Source organism: Chaetura pelagica, unplaced genomic scaffold (genome assembly GCF_000747805.2).
Source record: "Chaetura pelagica isolate M959 unplaced genomic scaffold, ChaPel_1.0 scaffold104, whole genome shotgun sequence".
Classification (NCBI taxonomy): domain Eukaryota; kingdom Metazoa; phylum Chordata; class Aves; order Apodiformes; family Apodidae; genus Chaetura; species Chaetura pelagica.
This window is the reverse complement of record NW_009953786.1, coordinates 7,912,297-7,936,012: the sequence shown is the minus strand read 5'-3', so window position 1 is coordinate 7,936,012 and position 23,716 is coordinate 7,912,297. Positions and strand designations below refer to the sequence as shown.

Here is a 23,716-nt window from a genome sequence, read left to right as displayed (position 1 = left end):
ATTAAGGGATCAACAATCCCTGTCAATAAATAAATTACTAATTCTACATGGAATTCATTAGCCATTGTTGTGTGGAAGGTGGAAACCACTCTGATACAAGTAGCATAGGTAGAAAAATCTGATGTAACATTGCCTTGATAGGTTTCTATCTATGTGACCCAGTCTTCTGCATGAAAACTTCAGAAATATGAATCTCCACATAAAATAATAAATATATAAACTCTTCAAGAGTCCTCTCCTTCTCACTGTGAAATCCACATCCAGGTCTCCTTTGACTTTAGTATCCATAGAAGAGGGGATTCACATGTGTAAAATGTCAGTGTAATGCAGTCTTTATTGGAAGTGGCAGCTCTTTCATCCTCAGAAAAGTAGCTGGACAGGACTCATACATTTGTTCTCCAGTTCAATCACTTTTAGGTTTGAACCTAAAAGATTAATTTGAAAGTGCTTCAGGCTCATTTGGAAGTGTTACTTTGCACTTGTTGGGAACATTCTTCAAATGGTCACGATTCTGACTGTGCTGTTCCACTAACTCAACATGCAAACAACCATTTGTGCCCATCAGAAATAGTGATCAAATAAAATAGGTAAGTAGAAAACCAGGGATGATTTTATCCTCTGTAGTTTGTAGAAGGAAAGGAAAACATTTTCATTCTAGTCATTTACTCACACCTCCTTAATATTGGCCAGTTTGAAGTGCTAAATTTATGGTCAGCACTGTTCTAGCACATATATAACGCTGTGCACTCAAGACCTAAAAAAGGTGCTTACAAGGGAGAATGTGAAAGAGTAGCTGAGGATGATCAGGAGACTGAAACAAGTTCTTTTTTAGTGCCAAGTTGCATGCAGGATTTTTTTGTCAAATTACAGCAGAAGTTACTACCTGTACCTAAATAGTCATGAGCAATTGTACATCTTTTAAAACAAAAGTTAGCTCAAACGCTACAGCGTGAGGTCAAGACAAGAGTTTTGCTTAGCCTGACTCTGTTGGAGGAGAGGTGTCATCAGCCAAGATTTTCTAGGAAACTGTTCGAAGGCAGCCAAGCTGGCTTGATCCTAGCAGCTGGATGATCTTGCCATCGTAGAGCTGTGACACAGGGTCTATTAGCCTGGGTACAGTGTTGTGTGAATGTGACTACACTGCTCCCAGTGTCTGGGCTAGCACAGAAGATGATTTGTTAAACAGAAAAACCTCAGCTGCCTTTGGACTAAACATGCAGATTTTCTTTCCAGAAGGTCTGCTTGTCCCTCATTCCTCCCTGCTCTACTATACTTTGGGAGTGTAAAGAAAAAAGTGGCTCAGCTCTTTAACTATGGTTTTAAGGACACTTATTTTCTTACAATGAACTAATGACCCATTTTTTCCTTAAACTTTATTTTTCTCTCCCCCTACAAGGCTTGCTGTCTAAAAGCAGCACATATGGCTCATGTGCCACATGCATCAATCAGATGAAAAGTTAGGGCAGCTGAAATTTGTCCCCAAACAATGAGCTTATAATGGAAATAAATGTTATAAGGAAAGATAATTTTCAGATGTACAATATATCTGGTTACTGTACAATTTAGAGCACTTTTCAGTCTGTCTTTCTTCTGTCTGCCTGCTTGGCTGTTAAAAAACAAGGTTGGTTTGTACCACTTGGCTTTGGCAGTCCTTGAAGCTCGCCGGAGTTGTAAAGCTTTAAACAGTTGCACAGGTCTTTTATTGTAAATTAGTTTTGACAGGACTGCTAGGCAGAGGCCTGGCCCATCCCGTCGTGATGCTAGTCGACAACCCCTTACTGCTCCTGGAGCAAAGAAACATGTGGAAGGAATTGTTCTTTTACGTTTCACAGCTTGTCATTTCCTCTGCAGGGCAACCTCTGACCTCCCCGAAAGATCCTGACACCCATAAGGGAAGTATTCCCACTGTTGTAAAGGAAGTGGAAAAGCAGTTTAATGCTGCGAAAGGAGGAGAAGCGTGTGTGTCAGAAGAAGCTGAGAGGAAAAGAGAAGAGCCTAAAATGCTTCCAGCAGGTTAGAACTTTTATTGCTTTATTTAATTTACTGAAAGTTTGCTCGACATGTGTGCAAATACCCTCATCTCCCTTCCCCCTTGCCCTGCTATATCATTTCATCATTATTTCACTAGGCAAAGGAAGCAATGGAAGAGTTTAAATCAATTGTGAGGGATCAAAAGCAGTTTAGGCAAAAAAGGTACACAAGTGGTGGGCTCCCCTGTCTAAAAAGTATTAGTAGGCCAAATGTGTTAGTAATTACAAGGTGTGTGTGGAGTGCACTGACAACATTGGATTATGGCTGGTGTTTCCGTGACATTTTTACATCCTTTCATTTTATTTGGTCATTTATATCCGTGAATCACAACATGTTGCTGTTGGGTGCTTGTGAAGTACTTTTTCTTCCTGCAGCATGTTAATAGCAATATCCTTTGTTAATTGTGCTGAGCCAAATGACGTAAGAGTGCCTCTCCATATTAACATCAGGTAGCATTTGTTTCTTGGATGTGGGCTTTCTTTTGAAGGTTCCTTTTGTTTGCTTAGTTGTTTCTTTTTATTTTAAATCTCATATAAAACATACATCTGAGAACTTGGTAACACAACCCCTAAGTCCTATTCTAAACTTGTATACAACCATGATGGCCAGAGGCAGCTCTATGACAGGACAGGGATCTGATGGTACCAAGGTTACAGACATCCATCTCCACTTAATAACCTGGGCAGTGAATTGTACTCTGTCTCAATAGGAAGATGGCTGTGCAGACACAGAAACCACTGCTGCCTATGCACCTCTTTGTGCTCACACCCCTGCTGGCTTGGGAGCCAGCCAGCCCTTCCACTCCGGGTACAGTTGTTTAGGATGAATAGATTGAGCAGCTGAGGGTAGTGGAAAGGGCATTGGGAGCCAGCCGGAGTTCTACAGTTATACCCACTGCTTGTGGCTCTTACTGACCACAGGTAAGAGTCAGCTTTTGTTTTAGGGAAAGGGTCATTCTTGCTGTTTGGCTGGTGTCTAAAGAGTGACTCTCCCATACCAGGAGGCTATAATAGGTCATGTATAGACATTGAAGTGAAAAATATAAGGTAAGAGAGGTAAGCTCATGTAAGATTCCTGAGGCCTGCTAGCTACCTCTTATCTCTGGAAACAGTAGTTTGTAGTTTTCTTCAAATCTATGGGCTCCCTGAAATTATGCAGCAGAATTTTGGATGCTTGTTTGAAGCCAAATGACCAGCCAGCTTTCCCTTTACAGCAGCCCATTAGATGTGGTTCAAAAACCATTTATTTATAGCTCTCTGTTGATTGCTCAAGAAGGCTAAGACTATGCCTATTATAGGTACGTTTGTTGAATATTGCATGTTAAGCAGGCCCAAATACAGGTAGGAGCTAGTATGGCATTTCTTAGTCAGATTCATAAACACTGAGTATTGGTGTTGACCAACATAGGTACTTACCAAGCAAAATACAGAGCTGGTATAAATTTTTGTTAAATGGTGTGGTAGAGCATATTACAGAAAAAAGTAATAAAACTTTTCCATCTTTCAAGGGTTCTCCTTACACCTCCAAGTAAGACCAACACTTCATTGACATGTCTTTTCTAGATGTTGGTCCTTCCAAGAATGTAATCACAGCCCTAGCTGAGATTTTTTTTTCCAACTTTTATGTTAGTGAAATCTACTTTGATGTTCATTTAATTAGTTTGCCCAACAACAGTTGTGCAAAGCAACTTAGAATAATGACAGTATTTAAAACAGGAGTAACCTACATGAACAAAAGTTGTTTTAAATAACATTTCATGGCATCAGACTTTTTTTTTCCCCCTGATTTATTTTCTTTGCCAACATTTGGATGTTTCCTACTTTAGAATGTATGTCTCAAACTCCATATATTAATTGTGCAGATAGATAGCTCTTCCTTCCCTCCTCTTTCCCCATCACTAAGACTTCTCTAGGTCTAAAACTGCTATGTTGAGTTTTTATTCAAATTAATTATGTGGAATTTGGCAGAGATACAATGCCAAACAAAGCATTTTAGAGCATTTTTCAAATCAAGAGTATCTCTTACAAATACTCTGAAATGATGTAGTTACAAAAGTGGCCTGATTTTGAAATGTACTGAATTGCATCAACTTATCAAAACAAGGTTAGATTCAAAAGGCATTGTTTTGCATCATCATAGGATCTGAAACAATATACTGTAAGAGATAATGCTGTAAACTACTGAGGATTTTAAGAATAGGGCTTGTATAATATGAAATGTAACCAAACTACAAGCAGCTATCCAAAGCATCCAGACTAGAGCTAGTCTGTCATAAAGTCTTCAATGCACAACAGGGTCCCCAGTGTTTAGTGGTGTCCTCTGAATCACTGGTGTCATTTGACAGATCCACTCCTATTGCTCCACAGTGCTCGTTATAGAAGGCATAATCAAAGAGGCTAACTTCTGGGCTCATTGTAAAGGATAAAAAGATTACATTATACTCTACAAAGATTATACTCTACAAATGTTAAGGAGAAGTAGAACACCCTCCTTTATTAAAGGTCTTGTTACTACTCTCAGCTGTTACCCCAAGAAGACTGATGCTGAGAAGGGCAACAATTTAGCAGTAATGTTTCAGTTTCCAACCTTTTTCCATTCAAAAAATGGAAGTCCCTGCAGACCTCAGGGACACTTTCTTTGTATCGCATATTAGGTGTGAGCTGTGTAGCATCAAAACTGGTTTGCTGGGACTTAATATCACCAAGGAACAAGACTGCTGTCAGCATTGTCATGTTCTGGAAGTAAACTTTCTCTCACCATGCTTTCCCAAATCGAGGCATTACTGTTAACTGGCCCATTCCACAATGGTGAGAGAAAATGCCACATATTTTTTCCTTTTTGTCTTATCCAAATATTCAGCATTAAAGCTATTCCACTGGACTTCTTATTAATACTTGATCACAGATTTATAACATTGGATTAAGAGTCTTATTGCCTTTTCCAGGCTCTAGTGTAATCACATTTTCCTGCTTTTTTGCATATGTTTGTTGACTTCCAAGTAAACCTATTAACAGAGTTTATGCCTGCCATTGTACCTTTGTCATAGCTATGATACCTGTCTTTGATCGTTCTTACTTGGTGCTATTTTATCCTCCTCAAATTGTTCATTTTTATCATGAATGGTATTATGTTCCTCTGTCAGGGAACAAAATGTGTTTTGAGTCAATTTACTAAAATAGTCACTGCTAAGTGCTATATCTGGACAAAGTTGACACCTTTGACATTTTCTAAAATGGCAAAAAAAAAAAAATAATAAAAAGTGTATTTAAGGAATGATTTATGGGTACAGCATGTCAAAGGAATTTTTGTTATTACAGGTTCTGATGCAGCCATCACAACTCCTTCAATGACCAAATTGCTGATAGCTCAGCTAATTAACGCTTTATTAGTTTTCTGTGGTCAATTATAACAAGTTATAAAAAAGTAAGATGCAATTTAATAATAAAAAACAGTGTGATTCTTGTTTCTTTCTCAGAACTGCTTTGTTTTGTGCATGTGGAAGAAACAATTTCTACATAGCTCCATTTTATAAGACACATTTCCCCCCGTTAACAGCAACTCGTATGATTAAAAAGTAGACTGGAGTCTTTAAATGTCTTTCTGATTGCTGGCCTCTATTAAAAACTTCTTAAAATAATAGATAGGTTTAATTCCTCAAGCCAAAGAAAAATTATATCATCTTAAGTATTTTCCATATTTATTATATTGATGAGACTTGGCTGCAGAGAAAAAAAAGGAAGCAAAATCTCTTGTATTGCAAGTTTTAAATGTACCAGGCTAAGGTTTACTTAATTAGAACCTCCAGGCAATAAAGGAGCCCTTTTTAAAATTCTGTGAATCTTAATATGCTAAATAATGCAAAGCTTCAACTCTTCAAGCATGAGACACACATCTGGCAGCTTAACATTTAAATTACAGAAAAAAAACCCACTTCAGTAGTAATTTTCATGAAGAAAAGAATGGGAAATGTATTACAACTAAATTTAATTTCTTTTTAGATTTTTCATCCTGTCTAATTGCAAGCATTTGCCATCTTCTCCTTTATTTATTTATTTTCATACAGATTTTTTTTCTCTGTTTTTTTTATTGATCTTTAATTTGAGCAGCTTCTTACTGTTACAGCCATTGAAGAATTACATTGTGTTTTTACTTAGCAAAAATTGCTCAGAGAAATCTATGAGGAATTAAAGTAATGAGCTCACTGGTACAGAAAGAAAAGAGCATTCAGAGCCTTACAAATAAAATACAAAAAGAGCATGTCATGATTAAATAACAAACTGGAGTTAGTTTTCCCTCCCATTTCTTAAATGCAGAATATTATTGTTTTCTTTATTCTTTTTTATTGTGCTATTTTTTTGGCCAACATAATTACTGCTTTATTCAATTGTCTCCAAAAACATTGTCCAAGTCTTCAGCAAAGCTATTTGGAAACCCATTTCACTGAGCCAAAATTTTTTTAGAAAAATTGAACAACAGAGAAAACCACAGTAACCATCTTTACAAAGGTATGTTTATATTTTAACGTGTGCTTACGGTTCATATATGTGTCACATATATGGAATATGTGGAGACAGCCTGAACTGTTTATACTGCGTGTGCGTGCACACATGACATACGAGCAGCTGTATTTTACGTGGTTTCACTGATTTCAATAGAGCTCTTCTTTCACCCTAGATGACAGAATTACATGTAAAAACCTTATCCCCTATGAATGATGAGCATATATGCACTTCTATGTGTGTGTATATGTATAGAAAGTAAGAAACAGAAATATGCCTATAGGTTCAAATCAAACACACAGGCTTACAACTGTGACATTGTGTATGTGTACATTGTGTAATATAGGACCATTTGGATTGGAAGAGGCTTAAAGACCATCTAGCTCCTACCCTCCCACATGGGCTGGAACACCTCCCGCTACATCAGGTTGCTCAAAGTCCCATCCAGCCTGGCCTTGAACATTTCCAGGGAGTGGCCAAACACTTCTTCCCTGGGCTATAACACCTATGAGCAGATCCTACTGGTACTGTGATTTTAAGTACACTTGATTGTCTTTTAGTGAGGCAAAGTGGAAACAACTAGGAAAAAAAAAAAGTGGAAAAAACATTATTTTTGGCTTGTCCTCCATGTGTTGTGCACTATGAAGAGTAATAAAGACCCTTGTTTCCATCATGGCACTGCTTCTTATGATGTGGGAATACCTTTTTGCTCACAGGTCACTGCTTTTCAGGACCTTCAGAGACACATTACTGGAGTAAACATTGCTCAGAAAAGATGAGTACTTTTGATCCCTGTGCCTCATTCTTGATCCACAGCCATGCCCATACAAGAAAACCAATTTTCTTCTCTTTTTTGAAGAACACATCCTGGAGTATTTAACTGTCATTCTTCTTGTGTCTGTTATTGCTTTATTTATACTTTCCCCACCACTTCTTAGCTATACAATTGCTATTTCCAGCACCACAATATCTGAAGTCTCTGCAGTTATCATCCTAGCACTTCTGGAAGGTGTAGGAGAGAAGTAACCACCTATTTATAACTAGGACTAAGTGGAAAAATTACTTGCCTAGCATCACACAGGACCTTGGTTGGAGAGGGAAAACATCACAGCACCTTTCCTTCTAGAATGTTATCTTATGCAGCAATATATACCAATATAAAAATACTTGTCTAATTTTTTTTTTTAATTTTATTTTTTTTTCCTTTTTACAGAGGATGATATTTACCAAGATTGCCAGGACAGTGCAGATGTGCACTGTAGCTGGTTTTGGCTGAAGAAAGGCCAAGGAGAACAACACAAGGTACTGATCTGAACGTCACCATCTCCCTTAAAGAGCATGGTGAATCACAGAATGGTAGAGGTTGGAAGGGACCTCTGGAGATCATCGAGTCCAACCCCACCTCCAGAGAAAGACCACCTCAGAATCTAGGGCAGATCACTCAGAAAGGCCTCTAGACAGGTCTTGAAAGTCTCCAGAGAAGAAGACTCCACAACTTCTCTGGGTAACCTGTTCCAGTGTTCTGATATCCTTGCAGTAAAAAAGTTCTTCCTCATGTTGAGGTGGTACTTCCTGCACTCCAGTTTGCATCCATTGCCCTTGTCCCATTACAGGGCACAACTGAAAACAGATTGGCCCCTCCTTCCTGACACCCACCCTTCAGATACTTGTAAACATCAATAAGATCCCCTTTCAGCCTTCTCTTCTCTAGACTAAACAGCCCCAGGTCTCTCAGCCTTGCCTCGTAAGGCAGGTGCTCCAGACCCTTAATCATCCTCATAGCCTCCGTTGGATTTTCTGAAGTAAATCCCTGACCCTCTTGAACTGGTGAGCCCAGAACTGGACACAATACTCCAGAGTGGTCTCAAATCACTGGAACTTCTACCTGTGCCATTTAGCAGTGGTTAGTGAGCTTGCTTCTTTTTGTTGCTGTGTTTCTTTAATCTGTCACCGTGAATTTTCTTATAGTTACTGTAAGGCTTCACATGCCCAGGAGTATTGCTGTATTCTGCCTAGATCTATAGGGACTTAATCTCTCCAGCAAAGAAATGTCAAAGGAATAGTAGGAAAGACCGTCCAGTACTCAGACAACAGCAGCTTGATCAAGGCTGTTCTGCAGGCTGATATTATTTCAGTAATGTTTATATACAAGATAGATTTCTTATGCATCTGTAACCTTAAAGCTCTCCTGTCTTTGTGCAAAAGACCCCTACTACCAGAAACTTTAAGTATGCTTTTTTTGTAGTATCTTGGTCAAGGACATAATTAATTTGTGAACAAATATTGTGTCATCAGTGCAAGTTATCATGAATTCACACCTGGATCATGACCACACTTTCTGGGTGAGATACCACTGGAACTTTCCAATGTAATGTAAATTCTGAGAACTAAGACACAAAGAAGACTCTGTATTCCTGAGGATTTCTTCTACCTGCACTACTTGTTCTAGATTAGGTATTTTCCAATGAAGGATGTTATTTTGTAAGCGTCGCTCCAGTTCCCTTCTTAGATCTGCGTGGCTACAATGAACTATAACTGCAAACATGAATATTCAAAATAATAATTCTGGCAATTTGTCTCACACTGTTCTAGGTGCAATGTGAAACATGGAAGAAAGTAATTACAGCTCTTAGGGTACTCACAAATTTCTGTGCTATGTGTTTATATTTGTACACTTACTGTGGCACAAATATTCCATAGCTGGGAATTATTATTGCAACCTGGACTTTAGTAGTATGGTGATCAATATATAAATATCTGTGAGCAAAGTCAGATTGGCCAACTGGAAAATCCCTCCATTTTAAATATCTAAGTTTTAAAGTGATTTATTGCTTTAGGAAAGAAAGTAAGGATGACTTGAAGAAGCCAGAGTTTATATAAACATAACTGCACCGCAGACCGATACGTGTGTGTGTAGCCTTGTATCTGTAGGAAGACCAATTCAAGGACTGAGGGAGTGGGTGTAATGGGTAAAGCAACCCAGCCCATGGGAGTGGCAGAGTGAAATTCATTTCCTACAATCCCATAATAGCACATTGCCTTTAAACAAAATGCCACGCTCTTACAGGAACCTCCGTTGTGGGTGGCTCTCAAAGCCACATTAAAGTGACCTGGTTTCAGTAAGGTACGTAAGCCCATGGGTTATTCAGCACTGTCTAGTCCCTTTGGACTCAGCGAAATGACTCACAAGCTTACAGTTATTGGCATGTTTAAATAGATTTCTGAACTGAGCTCTTATGAGAGTACTTCTGCACAAAAGAAATGTGAGCGTGTGAAATCTACTTTCCAAGGTTGTAAGAGCCCCTCTCTTTTAATGGGATGAATGAACTGCAGTCTTCAGAAAGATCCTTATTTTCATATGTTGAAGGTTTAGACACTTGATGACACTATGTCATTTGGGCTTCCTTGTGTTTCTGGAACTGAAAAAAAATTTTCTAAAATAATTTTACACAACAATCATATATTGGACACAGTTATACACTAATGTAAAGGACAGGCTCAAGGCAGAAGACAGATGTTCAAGCAATGGATTATTTTCCTCAGCTGTGCCTTTTTTTTTTTTTTTTTTTTTCCTCTTTTTTCTTTTCTTGTAACAAAAGCAAACAGAAAGACCTCTTGGTTTGACCTAACCTTTTTTGGGTAATATAGGATATATCAGCAAATCCAAAGGTGTTATTGCTTTGACCATCCTCCAAGTTGATCTATGCTACAGAGTTGCAAATAGTCTCCCACTGAGTATCTTCTGAGTGGTGGACATTAGTGAGAACTTAGATTTTGTTGCAGTGAGTGTGCACACCATTATGTGCATTTGTGATATTGAGTGGTGGCTGTGAAAGACACAGTGCTCCTGGTCAGTGACTTCTGAGGGAAGTCAAATACATTATATGGCTATAATCCCATCCTCATATGATGGGATGAGATGACTGAGCTTCTGCTTTTGTACTTCAGAGAAGATCAAACACAGTCTCAGAATATTATGGGTTAATAAAACTCTTTAACAGCTTTGGGATTTATGTCTTAATATTTTTATATCTACTTTGCACAGGAATAATTTCACAAAGACAGTGTCAGTGCAAGTAAGATACTTTGCACACCCTACCTACTCTGAAACCTTGACTATTTTCTAGGGAATTAAGTTGCACAATTGTGGCTAGATGAAATGCAATACTATCTGTAGCTACCTGGTCTTAGCATTGGAAATCAGCTTTGAGCATGTTGCCCACTTCTACTCTGCCTTAACTAGTCATATTTACATGGAATCATCTTTTAACAAGATATTCCATTGCTTGTGGCAGTTTTTCCAATTAATGTTGAAAATATGATGATTGTATCATGTTTACTGATAGCCATGCTCAGCATTACGTATGTATGGATATGAACACCTATTTGTTATGTCCAAGAGCCTTAAATTAAAATTCAAAATGTGGATGAGGTCTATGTAATCCAAGCTTCGGAATACAAATTTGCCTTTTAGAGCAAAACAGTTTACCAAGTTAAAAAAAAAAGAAAAAAAATCTTTGTAGTTTTCAAAAGTAGACAGTGGTGTGACAACATTTAATGTTGTCTTCCCTGGAAGCTCTGAGATTTTTTGAGATCTACAGAGCAAATGTGGATGTTTTGTTCATTACAGATTTCATAATGCAGAAGTCCTTAAAAGGAACTTAAATAATTTAGGTTACTTTCTAGTATAGAGTAGAAAATTTCAAGCAATTGCTTAATAAAATTGGTATAAAGGGATAGAGAAACAGGCTTTCCCTTTGTGATTGCTTCTAAACAGTATACTTTCCCCATGTCTAAAAGAAAGAACAAAAAGGGAATGCTGTTTCTACGGCATGTAAGTGGTTTTAACTTTTTTCTCTCTGGAGTTGTTCACTAAATGTTAGCAGACCCTTTACAGAGTTTGGCACTGTGCCTAGGAAGGCACTAATAGATAGCTTCATAAAGTCACCTGCAGAAGTCTATTTGGTGAGTTATGACCTCACTGTGTCTCTTGGTGGAAGTGATGCTTGACACTCTGTCCAAGGGTGAGAACATCGAACATGCGAGGAACCTGCCAGTCACTCCAGAGACAGGCGGTGCCAGGGCTGAACTGGGCTTCATGAGTGCAAAAATGTTGTTTGAGAGATGAGCACAGATTAGGATTCTTTGTTTTGTAGCTCTAGGAGTACCTTAAATCAGCATAAACTGTCTCTAGCACTTGAAGATGCAGTACTGTCCCTCCCTCCCCTCTGCTGGCACCAGTGCAAGGTGGCCTGGATCAGAATGGGTCCAGCTGAGAGCTAACCCAGTTAATAAAAGGAAAAGAAAGGAAAGAAGCCAAACAACATTAATTCCCTCCCCAGATCCATTCCTTCCGTATGTTTTACTATGTGGATGTCCAAGTTTTTTAGCTGATGAAATGTGGTGTACAACATGGGAAAAGGCAAGAAGGTTGAGGAAAGCTGGATAATGACTTTTGGTGGCAGCATGAGCTTACACCTCCCTGACAGGGTTTGTTGAACTAAAGTCTCATAAGAACATGAATCCATTCACTGAATAATATTCTGTGTGCAGTTCTGGGCCCCACAATTAAAGAAAGATGTGACGGTCCTTGAATGTGTCCCAAGAAGGGCAACAAAGCTGGTTATGGGGCTGGAAGGCATGTCCTGTGAGGAACAGCCAAGGATTTTGGGTTTGTCTAGTTTGGAGAGAAGGCTAAGGGGTGGCCTCATTGCTCTCTACCAATTGCTGAGGAGGGGAAGTGAAGAGGGGGCTGCTGGTTTCTTCTCTCTGGGATCCAGTGACAAAGCTGCAGCAGTGGAGGTTCAGACTGGACATAAGGAAACATTTATTTATCAAGAGGGTGGTAAAACACTGGAACAGACTCTCTAGATAGGTGGTTGATACCCCTAGCCTGTTGGTGTTTCAGAGGCATCTGGGCAATGCTTTTAACATGCTTTAACTTGGTCAGCTCTGAACAGGTCAGGCCGTTGGACTAGATGATTGTCATAGGTCCTTTCCAACTGAAATAATCCAGCTTTGCCACTGCTATTTCCACGTTTGTTATAGAGTGAAGAATAAAACAGGGCTCGAAGTTCCAAACAAGGTGAAACTGAGAGCTCCTAATTTGCTATCTACTATTCTAACTTGATTTTTTTTCTTTTAATTTAAAGATCAATTGGGGTAACCCACCTGATGAACATTATCAAGAAAAATCTAGTCCTGGGAACAATGCAAGTCCTGAAGAAGTGAAACCATCTGCAGAAAGTGATTTTTACTTGGAGGAGTTAGAGAAATACACTTTTTCTGTGTGGTAAGTAATCTCAGCATCAAGTAGTGTCACAACCCAAAAGTAAGCCTTGTTATTCTTGTATTATAGTGGTATCTCAATTCAGAAGAATGTTATCAGGCTGCAAAATCCAACACATAAGTTGACAATTATCTAAGCAACACCAGTTTATCCCCTTTGTGCACACGTTGTGATTATGACATCATTTGCTACTTTTCCACAGAGCTCATTTTTCTGTGCATGAGCTATTTATTTGTGTAAATATTAAGTACTTTATTTTCTGCTTTTTGATCACTGTGACTCCTCAACTTATTTCCAACATGAAGACCCTGCCTGGGATTCAGAATTGCTGATTGTGTTCTACTTTTCCTTACCAATAGAACATTATAGATAAGAGTAACTTTTCTTTGAGAAATCACTGTGAAGTAAGGAAGTGTTGTTACTTCACCTTCATAGATATGAGGTAAGATATTTTTAGCACTTATAAATAACTAAAGACTTGCATTTTATTTGACTCGCTTGTATTGAAATGGATTATAAACAATTTGGAAGCCTTTTCTTTTTAAATAAGGATGCAATTTTAACATTGTTGCATTGCTGTGAGAAGCTCTGTCAGGGGAAGAATCATAGAATAATAGAATGGTTTGAGTTGGAAGGGATCTTATAGATCATTTAGTTCCAACCCCCCTGCCGTGGGCAGGGAAACCTTCCACTAGACCAGGTTGCTCCAAGCCCCATCCACCCTGGCCTTGAACACTTTCAGAGAGGGGGCAGCCACAGCCTCCCTGGGCAACCTGTGCCAGTGTCTTGCTATCCTCACAGGAAAGAATTTTGTCCTAATGTCTAACCTAAATCTACCCTCTTCCAGTTTTAATCCATTACCCCTTCTCTTCTCTCTATGAATACTTATACTGTAGCCCCGTCAGGTACTGGAAGACTGCTGTAAGGTGTCCCTAGAACCTTCTCTTCTCCAGGCTGAACAATCCCAACTCTCTCAGCCTGTCTTCACAGTAGAGGTGCTCCAGCCCTCTGATCATCTTTGTGACCCTCCTCTGGAGTCTCTCTGGGAGCTCCATGTCCTTCTTATGTTGGGGACTCCAGAACTGGACACAGTACTGCAGGTGGGGTCTCACCACAGCTAAATAAAGGGGGACAATCACCTCCCTTGACCTGCTGGCCACGCTTCTTTTTATGCATCCCAGGACATGGCTGGTTTTCTGGGCTGCAAGCACACATTGCTGGCTCATGTTGAGCTTCTCGTCTACCCCCAAGTCCTTCTCCTCTGGACTGCTGTCAATCCATTCTCCACCCAGCCTGTATCTGTGCTTGGGATTGCCCCAACCCTGGTGCAGCACCTTGCACTTGGCCTTGTTGAACTTCATGCAGTTTGCACAAGCCCACTTTTCAAGCCTGTCAAGGTCTCTCTGGATGGCATCCCTTCTCTCCAGCACATTGATGTCACCACACAGTTTGGTGTTGTCAGCAAACTTGCTGAGGGTGCACTCAATGCCACTGTCCATATCACTGACAAAAACACTAAATAGCACCAGTCCAAGTATTGACTCCTGGGGAACTCTACTTGTCACAGGTCTCCATCTGGACATTAAACCATTGATCACCACTGTTTGAGTGTGACGATCCAGCCAGCACCTTACCTAATGAGAGGTCCATCCATCAAATCTGTGCTGTTCCAGTTTCAATACGAGGATGTTCTGTGGGACAATGCCAAAGGCTTTGCACATGTCCAGGTTGATAACATAGGTTGCTCTTACTTTGTCCACCAGTACAGTGACCCCATTGTAGAAGGCCACCAAATTAGGCAGGATTTGCTCTTGGTGAAGTCACGTAGGCTGTCACCAGTCACCCTTCATTTTCCATGTGCCTTAGCAGAGCCTTCAGGAGGACCTGCTCCATGATCTTGCCAGGCACAGCACTGAGACTATCTGGTCTGTGAATGACGGTGTCTAGCAAGATCTTTTCAGCATTTTAAGACCAATATAGTGCCTTTCTTGGATATTACTTTAAATATTATTCCTTTTTTCTGTTACAGAATGCACATATAGGGAATTACTTGAAAAGATAAATTACAGCAAAATTTAAAAAAAATGCTTGGAAATTAAACATTTTAATTTACTTATAATTATTTTTTCTGCAATTTCATCTCCTAAGTAATTGTGAAATTTGGACAGTTATTTGTAGCTAGTAGGAAACGATGAAGACCCAGTCCTTCTCTAAATGAAGTGATCTGATAACCTTTCAAATAGTATTCTGTATCATGTTTTGAATGTTGAAAACCCGGCTGTAATGTACATCTCTGGCACCTATCGTCTTCTGTAAATTAGCCCCTGGAGTTTCAAATAAAACCTCCATAAAACGGAGCATCGGAATAGGGTAGAGGTCTGTGAAAATTTAATTTTAAATGACTTGCCTATCAAAAATGTTGAAAGCAGGATTACCTCATCAGGCAAGCCAAGCAGCCTTCAGCATCACTAGTACTGTTGTTCCCTGCTCTCGCTTGCCACATTCACTTGGTGCCTTTGAAGTTTGTCAGGAAGTTAGGTAAAGACTCTACAGAAGCAAAGTGTTTTTTCACTATAGAAATTTGAACTCAAGCCTAGATGTTGTCAGCCCTGAGTATTGCAGGAGGCAGCAATCAAGTGGAAAAACATCACAAAATCATATAATTAGACTGCCATAATTCTGCATTCATGTTTATTTTGGACAATTAAGGGCTCCCTCATCCTGGTCATAATTTAAGAATATATTTTAGAGTAGCAGTGGTCATCCAAATGTCTTTGCTGACTCCCACTGTTTTGTTTTGCCTACCTCAGTTTTCAAATTAAATTAACCAAATTATCACCAACCCTTTCTGTGTCAGGGTGCTTGCTTTCCATGGCAGTGAACTTCACTGTCTTGATTCTGTTTCTTACCGATTTACAGTAGATAATTCAAGTATGCTGTTTAAATTCAGGTGTTGATCCTTTATCCTTTTCAAAGTTGCTCAGCTTGACAGTCATGGGAAATGATTGAGTAACAGAGATATTACACTTAACATGGCATGTAAATAATGTATCCTTAATATTATTTTTCTTTAACTGAGAGTTAATTTAGTTTACCTGTGTGAATGGAGGAGTATGCAATGCATTGTGAATTGTAAGTTCCATTTGTTACCTTATCAGCACAATGGTTCAGTTATTACTCACTTCTGTCTCTTTCCTTCTCTCCTATTTCTCCCACAATGGTTCAGTTATTACTCACTTCTGTCTATCTCTTTCCTTCTCTCCTATTTCTCAATGAAAGAGCATCAACTCCTCTTTGTCTGTTTCCAGACCTTCCTCTCTGCTAGGATTGTTACCTTTTAAAAAATGCAATGCAAGATAATTAGCTGCTACAAAAATTTTTAATAGGACTAGATCTGGGGGCAGCTTAGATCTCCATAAAATTCAGTGGTTTTGATGCTCCAAGATGCAATCTGAGCAATTTCCTTGATCTTTTATTGCAGCTGGTAAATCATTTATTGGGCTAGGTTATTTAACAAAAATCCTCTTTAAAAACAAAATCCCATAAAATGTATTTATCATAAAATACTACATGACCAACAGTCTTTAAAGTTGTACATACCCTATATTAATTAAAAGCTAGTGCTGTACTGTGACAAATATCTACTCTGTCTCTTTTTTTCCTCTCTCTCCCTACCTTTCCCTGTAATTTTTTTCCTCTTCTTTTTCCTCTGTCTCATCATCTCTTTTCTTGTAGGGCTTGCCAAATGGCAGATTGATGAGTAAGAGGAAAACATTCTTTTGTAATCACAAATATTTTTCTGATAATTGTGATATCTTTTGGTTCTATTGTTTTACCATGCTTGTCCTTTTCTGTTCATGTTAATTTGACAGTGCTGCCTCATGTCTGTAGGCCATAGACAAATCCCTTACAGTGGGCATTATACACACATGTAACGTAAAGACCTTTCTGGCTGCAGAAACATGCAGCCTTCAGCTTCAGTCTTTCAGCCTACATGAGTGACTTGCCCACCTGCAGCCTTGCTGACAGCAGCAGGCTTTTGCTTAGGGCCAGTGAATGTGGGGGTGAGGAGGGATGAGCTGAAAACATAAGGGCTAGTAAACAAACATGGTCACATATTACAGGGAGGTGCATGACACTGAAGTGGCCTGCCATAATGACAACTCCATAGCTCCTGAATAGTCACAAAGTGCTTTGCAGACCTTCCTGTAGAAGCAGCCCCAGGACCTTGCCTCACATCACAGTGTCTCTGAACCTCTCTTCTCTCAGAAACTTGTGCTTCTGGAAATAAAAGCCCATGTAGCCTGCAACAGAATCTTAGTATTTTTAGTAGCTACTGTCTAAATAAGACAGGTGAAATCTATAACTTTGAGAGAGAAAAGCTTTCTAGCCCTGTTTCATCCCTTGAAAGAAGAATAATTTGAAGAAAAAATGTTCTCCATGGTTCTTGGTCACTATAAAGCCTGAAAGTGCATAGTAAGTAGAGATCTGATAAATAATTTCAGCACCTAAATACTTTAACACTGCTTTTTTATTCAATTGTATTGGAGACAGGAGAAGGATCCAAGATTTCAAAAACTTCTATCTGTTTTATTGCAAATAAAATAACGATATAAACACCTTACGTGACTAAGGATCTTCAAGCTTGAGTGTAAATGTAAGTAACGAACTAGCAGTTTCACTCACCAAAAACTTATCATCAAAACCAGCTCTTAAGGGTTAATATCACACACTAATATAAAAGTAACAATCATCCTTTGTGTCCATGCAATTTACTTTTTAACAATGTGCCTGTAGCTAGTACCCAGGCTAAAAGTTACTTTGAAATATTTTTCTCCTGATTACCAAATGTGTTAAGCTGACTATGACCACCTTCTGTAAATATGATTTACTGTAGGGAGTTGCCTTTTGTGAGGGAAAATCCAAGCACACCACGCAGCAGTGCCAGGGGATGCCCATGTTATCTTGGCTGCAGGGTGGTTGGTGCAGAATCAGTGCAGGGTCAGACAGCATCTTGACAGGAGACAGGCTGGTGTTCCACTGCACACAAGCATCAGTAAGAAATAAATTCTACTTATATTTATATTCTCACACCTCTAGAATCCAACAGAGATGGGTCAGGCTTCGGTTTTCACTTGTAGCCTTAAGAAGCAGATGCAGGCCCAGTCCAAGAGGAGTAGCAAGGGGAGGGTGGAGAAGAACCAGGCTCTTGGCAATGTAGACCAGCCTAGGTAGGGTGGATGGGGTTGAGGAACCCTTTGCAACCTTGCCTCTGCACCTGTAGACTATGATTTTACCAGATGGTTATTATTTTCCCCCACACTGAGGAGGACACTGAGGGGCAAGAAGAGTTAACTCTAAACAGCACATTCTAGTAAAGTTGTTTTTTAATAAAAACAATAAACTTTCCCGTTATGATACACATGTGACTTGCCATTGAAATAAATGCAGATGCTTCTTTGCTTGGTGTATTCCCTGTTGTGCTTTCTGAAACACCTTCACATATGGTTTGCCTCATTCCTGCGAAACTGCTTGTTGTTTATGTCATACAGACAGAACAGATTGAATTTACACTGAGTAAGGAGGGCGATGAATTATATGTAGGAGGAAAATCTTTGCCTGAGTGTTTAAAATTTGTTCAAAACTTGTGTTGTCTGTTTAAAAAGTTTCCCAGGATTCTCCCTTGAGGTCTTCCAAATATTTCATTAGAATAAAAAAAATAATAAAATCTGCTGCTTCCTATAAATGCAACCTTTTATTCAAATACGTAACATTTACCTAAAATCAAGGCTCAAATCTTACCTGTTTTTTACAGCTGTTATAGTAGGATCTGCTTCATGCACTTTATCTAAAATATTGCCATTAAGATTGGGTGTTCAACTTTCTTTGTGAAAAGGAGACTGGGTCTTTATTGCTTGCTTTAAAAAATGCTAATACTTTAAAAATTACTTCAGGAATCTTTCTCAATAACTTCTAATAGTCCACCTTATCCCTGTTTCATTGTCTCCAATTCAATTTTGAAACAGAATCTAGGGAATATTTTTAAGGCAGGCCTTAAAAATATTTAAAGGCAGGCCAAACTTTACCTCTTAGGTTCACCAGAAGTTGCACAGGTTTCTTTGAATGCCTGCAAATCTTTTGTGTGTCATTCCTAAAAATGTTTAAGCTTTGGCTGTGTGAGCACAGTTTTACCAGGATTGGTCCAGATTCTGTACTCTCTGTGGGAGTTTTGTTTTGCAGCAAAGTCACAGCAAGGCATAGATCATGGATTTTTGTATTTTTTATTTCTTCATTTCCCTCCATCAGATTTGCATTTACATTGGTGCGCATTCTCACACCTTTGCAGACAAATTTTACAGCAGACTGGTACATATTTCTGTGAAGTTTTTGCTTTAGCCTTAGTTTTGTTGGGGATTTAAAAGTTACAGTAAAGTTTTCTTTTTTGGAAACTTGTCCTATGGACAAACCGTTAAATATATCTATGGCACCTTTTTGATTCCCTATGATTTTTCTGAAGCTCTCTGTAAGTTTCTTTATTATATAGTGTAATTATAGTATAATTCATAACTGACAAAGTCCAATGAACTGGATACATTTTGAGAGAAAATGTATTTCTTTGTGCATCTGAAGAATTATATCGCTGTACCAGTGCATTGTGGTAAAATGGAGAAAGTGAAAAGTGAATTGAAAGTGAAAAGTGGATTAAAAGTAAGGTGTATCTTTTGATGATGATTGACATGTAGAGGTGAAGACAGATAAAGACTATTTGGAAGCAAGTCTGAAATCAACGATGAGGATTATGTCAAAATGTGTCTAAACTGCTGGAAAAAAATAAGAAACAAAAATGTATGGATGGAAAGGAAACATGAGTCTTTATTCAGAACCGTTTTTTACAAGGGTCTTTTGCAAAGTCCTCCAATATCTATGCATGCACTTGCTTTTGCTGGAACTTGATGTTGTGATGTTGGAGAACATTTGATATTGCACTAACTGTGGACTTCAGTGCAATTCTGATGATTCTTCTGTTTATCTGTTCAGGATGATGAAAAGAGTTGCCAGTAGCTACTCTTTTTCCTGCAGGTTCCAGACCTGCAGAAGTCCACCAGCTGAGAGGTGGTCTTGAGCAATGGAGATGAGAAATTTGTAACAGAAATCACTCAGTTGAGAATGGAATTTGAGAGTTCTCAGTGAGTTATCACTCAATTAACGTGTCAGGGAGATGTTTATTTTTTTCTTTTTCTGCTGACTTTAATGTTTAGAAAGGAGGAGCAGTGACCTCAGTTGTTGAGCAACTTCAGTATGAAAACCAACCTGTTCCTAGAGATCCTGGAAAGGTACTTGTGTGGTTGCTATCTGATTATATGCAATGGAGTTAAAGAGCAGGCAAACGCTCTCCAGCACTGGTGCAATTCACTATTTGACCTAGTACTCTCCAGGAGACTGTATTTATAATTCCCTTCCAAGATGCTTTTTGTGCTTTCCTCCTCCACCCTAGAGAATTCCTAATCAGTTAAAGTTCAAGAAGATGTTTCAAATTTGGGAATAGTCAGAAGGAAGCTGAGTATATTGACAGAATATGTTTATTGTGCACCTTTTTGATGGAAATCACTAACTTATCTTCTTAAATGCTGGGAATATTGACTGGCCAGCCACTGAACATCCTGGACTCCCAAAGCTGTTGAAGCTCTTGCCATGAGGGCCGTCAAAATGCCTCTGAGAGAGTTCTGCCAGTGTTTCTCTCTCACAGGCACTTCACATCTTTAAGCCTTGATTCCTGCTTAGTGCAAAAGCATTTTTTGACATAGCTGAATTGCTCTTTGGTTTATTCAGACTCACAGGAAGGTAGAAGACTTGGCAAGCTGGCTGTGAAACATTGGGTAGAGAGAGATGTGGTTGTTGTTTGTCGTTTAATATACATTTTGTTTTCATGAGCTAGAAAAGATGACATTACTGATGACTAGTGGAGAAGAGCAAAGCTATAAGTGCACCATACACAGTCATCTCTAATGAATAGAATGAATAAAAATAATAAGTGCATTACATAGCTAACTGTCACTTCTTCAGGGCACTGCAGTAAATAAGTGGGAGTTATACATGTGCATTAGTAGCAAAATGGGTACCACACTTTGGATCCTATTGAGTACAGTGTGGAGAGAAAAAGATGATAGATTGCTGCTTTTTATCTGTCACTGCTGTGGCACAGAAGCATAGACCATATGTATGTAAAATGACTTTGTTATTTCAGTAAATTCTCTATCGCTTTCTGTTGTAGCCTGTAGCAAAATGAATAAGTAGCTGAAGATCCTGGTGGGACAGTTCTGAATCTATCAGAATGAAATACCTCTGCAGAGGCATAATTATTATCAAATATACAGTGATGTGTGACAAAATAGCCACATCAGTTAGGAGGGTCTCTGCCATTGCAAGTTTCCAGTACGAACTGAGACACTTCACCAAGGATGGGAACAAGGAGCTGTGATGATAAGCTGAAAAGAGTAGGAGCAGAAAAATTTGGGCAAATATGGGCCTTGTAACTGGTGGCCCTTGTTTCTTATCTCAGAGGTGAGGATAAAAATGTGGATGACCATCTAAATCCTCTTCCTCAGTCACCTAATGGAACCATTATTTTGCCTCATATTTTTCATCCTTGCTTTAGGCAGAATACAGTATCTCCCTCCCTGGCAATATGTCCTGGTTTGAGCAGAGTGCACACAAAAAAGGTTAATAGGAAAGAACAGAGGGGATCTGCTATTTTACTGGCCTTGGGTCCAAAAATACACCCCAACCTAGCAGATCTGGGAGTCTGGTTATGAAATTCTGAATATAATGCAGTCTCTCTGCCTTTGGGTTTAACAGGAAGTCCAGCAAACAGGGAATTTCCAGTAGTCATGCTTGAATGTTATGTAGGTGTGAATCACTGTCTTGAGCTTAGTGTTAGACATACTAGGCAACTCTCTGGTGTACTTTGTCCTCATAAACTTCTCGGGCTGGTACCTAGGTCTATCCCAGTTTTTGGTTTAGGTGTCTGCAGAGAGATAATGAATGCCAATTTGCTTTATGGGATCTGACAGTGAAGGAACTCCTGGTTCAGCTATTCTTTCTTGCAGCTGTACTTGCATCTGAATGCTGCATCATTCTCACAATGTGCAGATTCCATTTCTATCTGTTCATCATCCAGTCTAAACAGTTGCAGGGGAAGAGAGCTGGAGATGGAAAAAGAAATAAAATCTCATTCCTTCATCAGTTTCATTACTCAGAAGCAGAGGGCAAGATATTTTACAGAACTTTTAACTAACTACTGATGTAATTTGTTGTGCATTGTTTGCCCATTAATTCAAAAATTACAGTTCCCTTTGAAGCTTGCTTTACATAGAGGAAAAAAAGCCACCCTACACCACCATGTGTATCATTTTATGCAGGGTAACTGTCTGTTTGTAGTTGCCTTGTATTTCAGTTAAATGTAGTACAGGGGCCTTTTAGCATCTTTGGTTGCTTTGTAAGTGATAGTATTTCAAAAGTTGGAATAACTTTTATTTCAGAACATTATATCATGATCCTCATCTTCTGAATGACACTCAGATGTACATTCATGCCACAACTTTTCAGTTTAGCCTTAGAGGTGGCAGTAATTTTGAGGAATGAAAAGAATCCGTTTTCTCCAAACGTCTTCCTTTCCCTCTCTGGCTTTGTACATCAGATACAGAGTTTGACCTACAATATGCTGAAGGGTGAAAGATGCATATTCAGTCCAGTTCGTCACACATTTCACTTATCCTGCACAGTGCATCTAGACAAAAAATGTCCCTGTACTTACATGTGTCATAGTATAAGTACATCAGGAAAGTCTTCAGTTTTCCTGGACATAGGTATAAGATCCAGTGGTAGTGTCTCTCTTATTCCTCAGGTTTCAGGAAAAATATGCTAAATGAAAGGTTTAAACCCATAATGCCTATATTTTTTTTTTCCTCAAGGCCATACTGAGTAAACCCTGTATTTCCAAGTTTGAGGTCCCAAATGAAGATGAGTAGCTGGACCCTGAAACCAAATGATCTTTTAGTGGCTTTAGATGGAAAAATGTTTCCTTGAGAATTTTAATCAGTGCCAAATAAATGAACAGCCCAGGTATTAAGATTGTAGCAGGACTGTCCAGACTGTGGCCCAAGAAATGGTTCCATCCAGCACCTCAGTATCTTCCAGTAATCTTTTGTGATTGCATATACCCAAAAGCTTAACTTCAACTGTCTTGCAGCCACAAATATGTGACACTCTAGTGCACTGCCACCCATTTGTGGAGTCATGGGAGATTAAAAAGCTTACTCTAGCTCATTGGTAAATTGGGTATTATTTTTAGTTAGTTCCCTAGATGAATGCATCCATGCTATGCTAATAATCAGTCTGAATTAATTCTGGGAAGAGAGTTTTCAAAGCAGCATACAGCAGGCTGGTGTCCCAGTGGTATGTTATCTCCTGTGTATTTCTGTGAAAATGCATTTGCTAAAAGCTCTGTTTATTAGACTACTTTGTTTCTCTAAAGCACTGAGTCCATTTAACCTACTGTGCTAATTATTTTCCTAAAGATTTCCAGACCTGTACTTTTAAAATAAAAATTAACTGTGGGAGAAAAGATGGGTGGATGAGAAATTCAGTGAAATCTGACTTGGACAATGTAAGATATTCTCAATTAAGGAATCAAATGGCAAGAAAAGTAATACTTTATGCCTGGCCCACACAAAACTACAGCCATGTGCAATCTTTCCAATTGCCTTCACTGGGCTTTGGATCAGGCTCTGGAGATACCAGCCATATTTCAGGGGTTTATGATCATTGCTAACTTTGGAAACACTGCCAGGTTTCAGGATAGGGGCTGCATTCCACATGCACTGGGAGTAGCCTTTTC

General features: G+C 39.0%; 1 protein-coding gene across 1 annotated transcript in view; it reads left to right on the top strand.

Annotated features, from left to right (window-relative positions):
• Nucleotides 1-23,716, top strand: part of OFCC1 (orofacial cleft 1 candidate 1) — a 178,926-nt gene that overhangs the window by 66,719 nt on the left and 88,491 nt on the right. Inside the window, exons 13-15 of the mRNA XM_010000981.1 lie at nt 1,852-2,013; nt 7,744-7,832; nt 12,683-12,819. Of these exons, the coding sequence (XP_009999283.1) occupies nt 1,852-2,013; nt 7,744-7,832; nt 12,683-12,819 (388 nt within the window). The remainder of the gene's footprint in view (nt 1-1,851; nt 2,014-7,743; nt 7,833-12,682; nt 12,820-23,716) is intronic.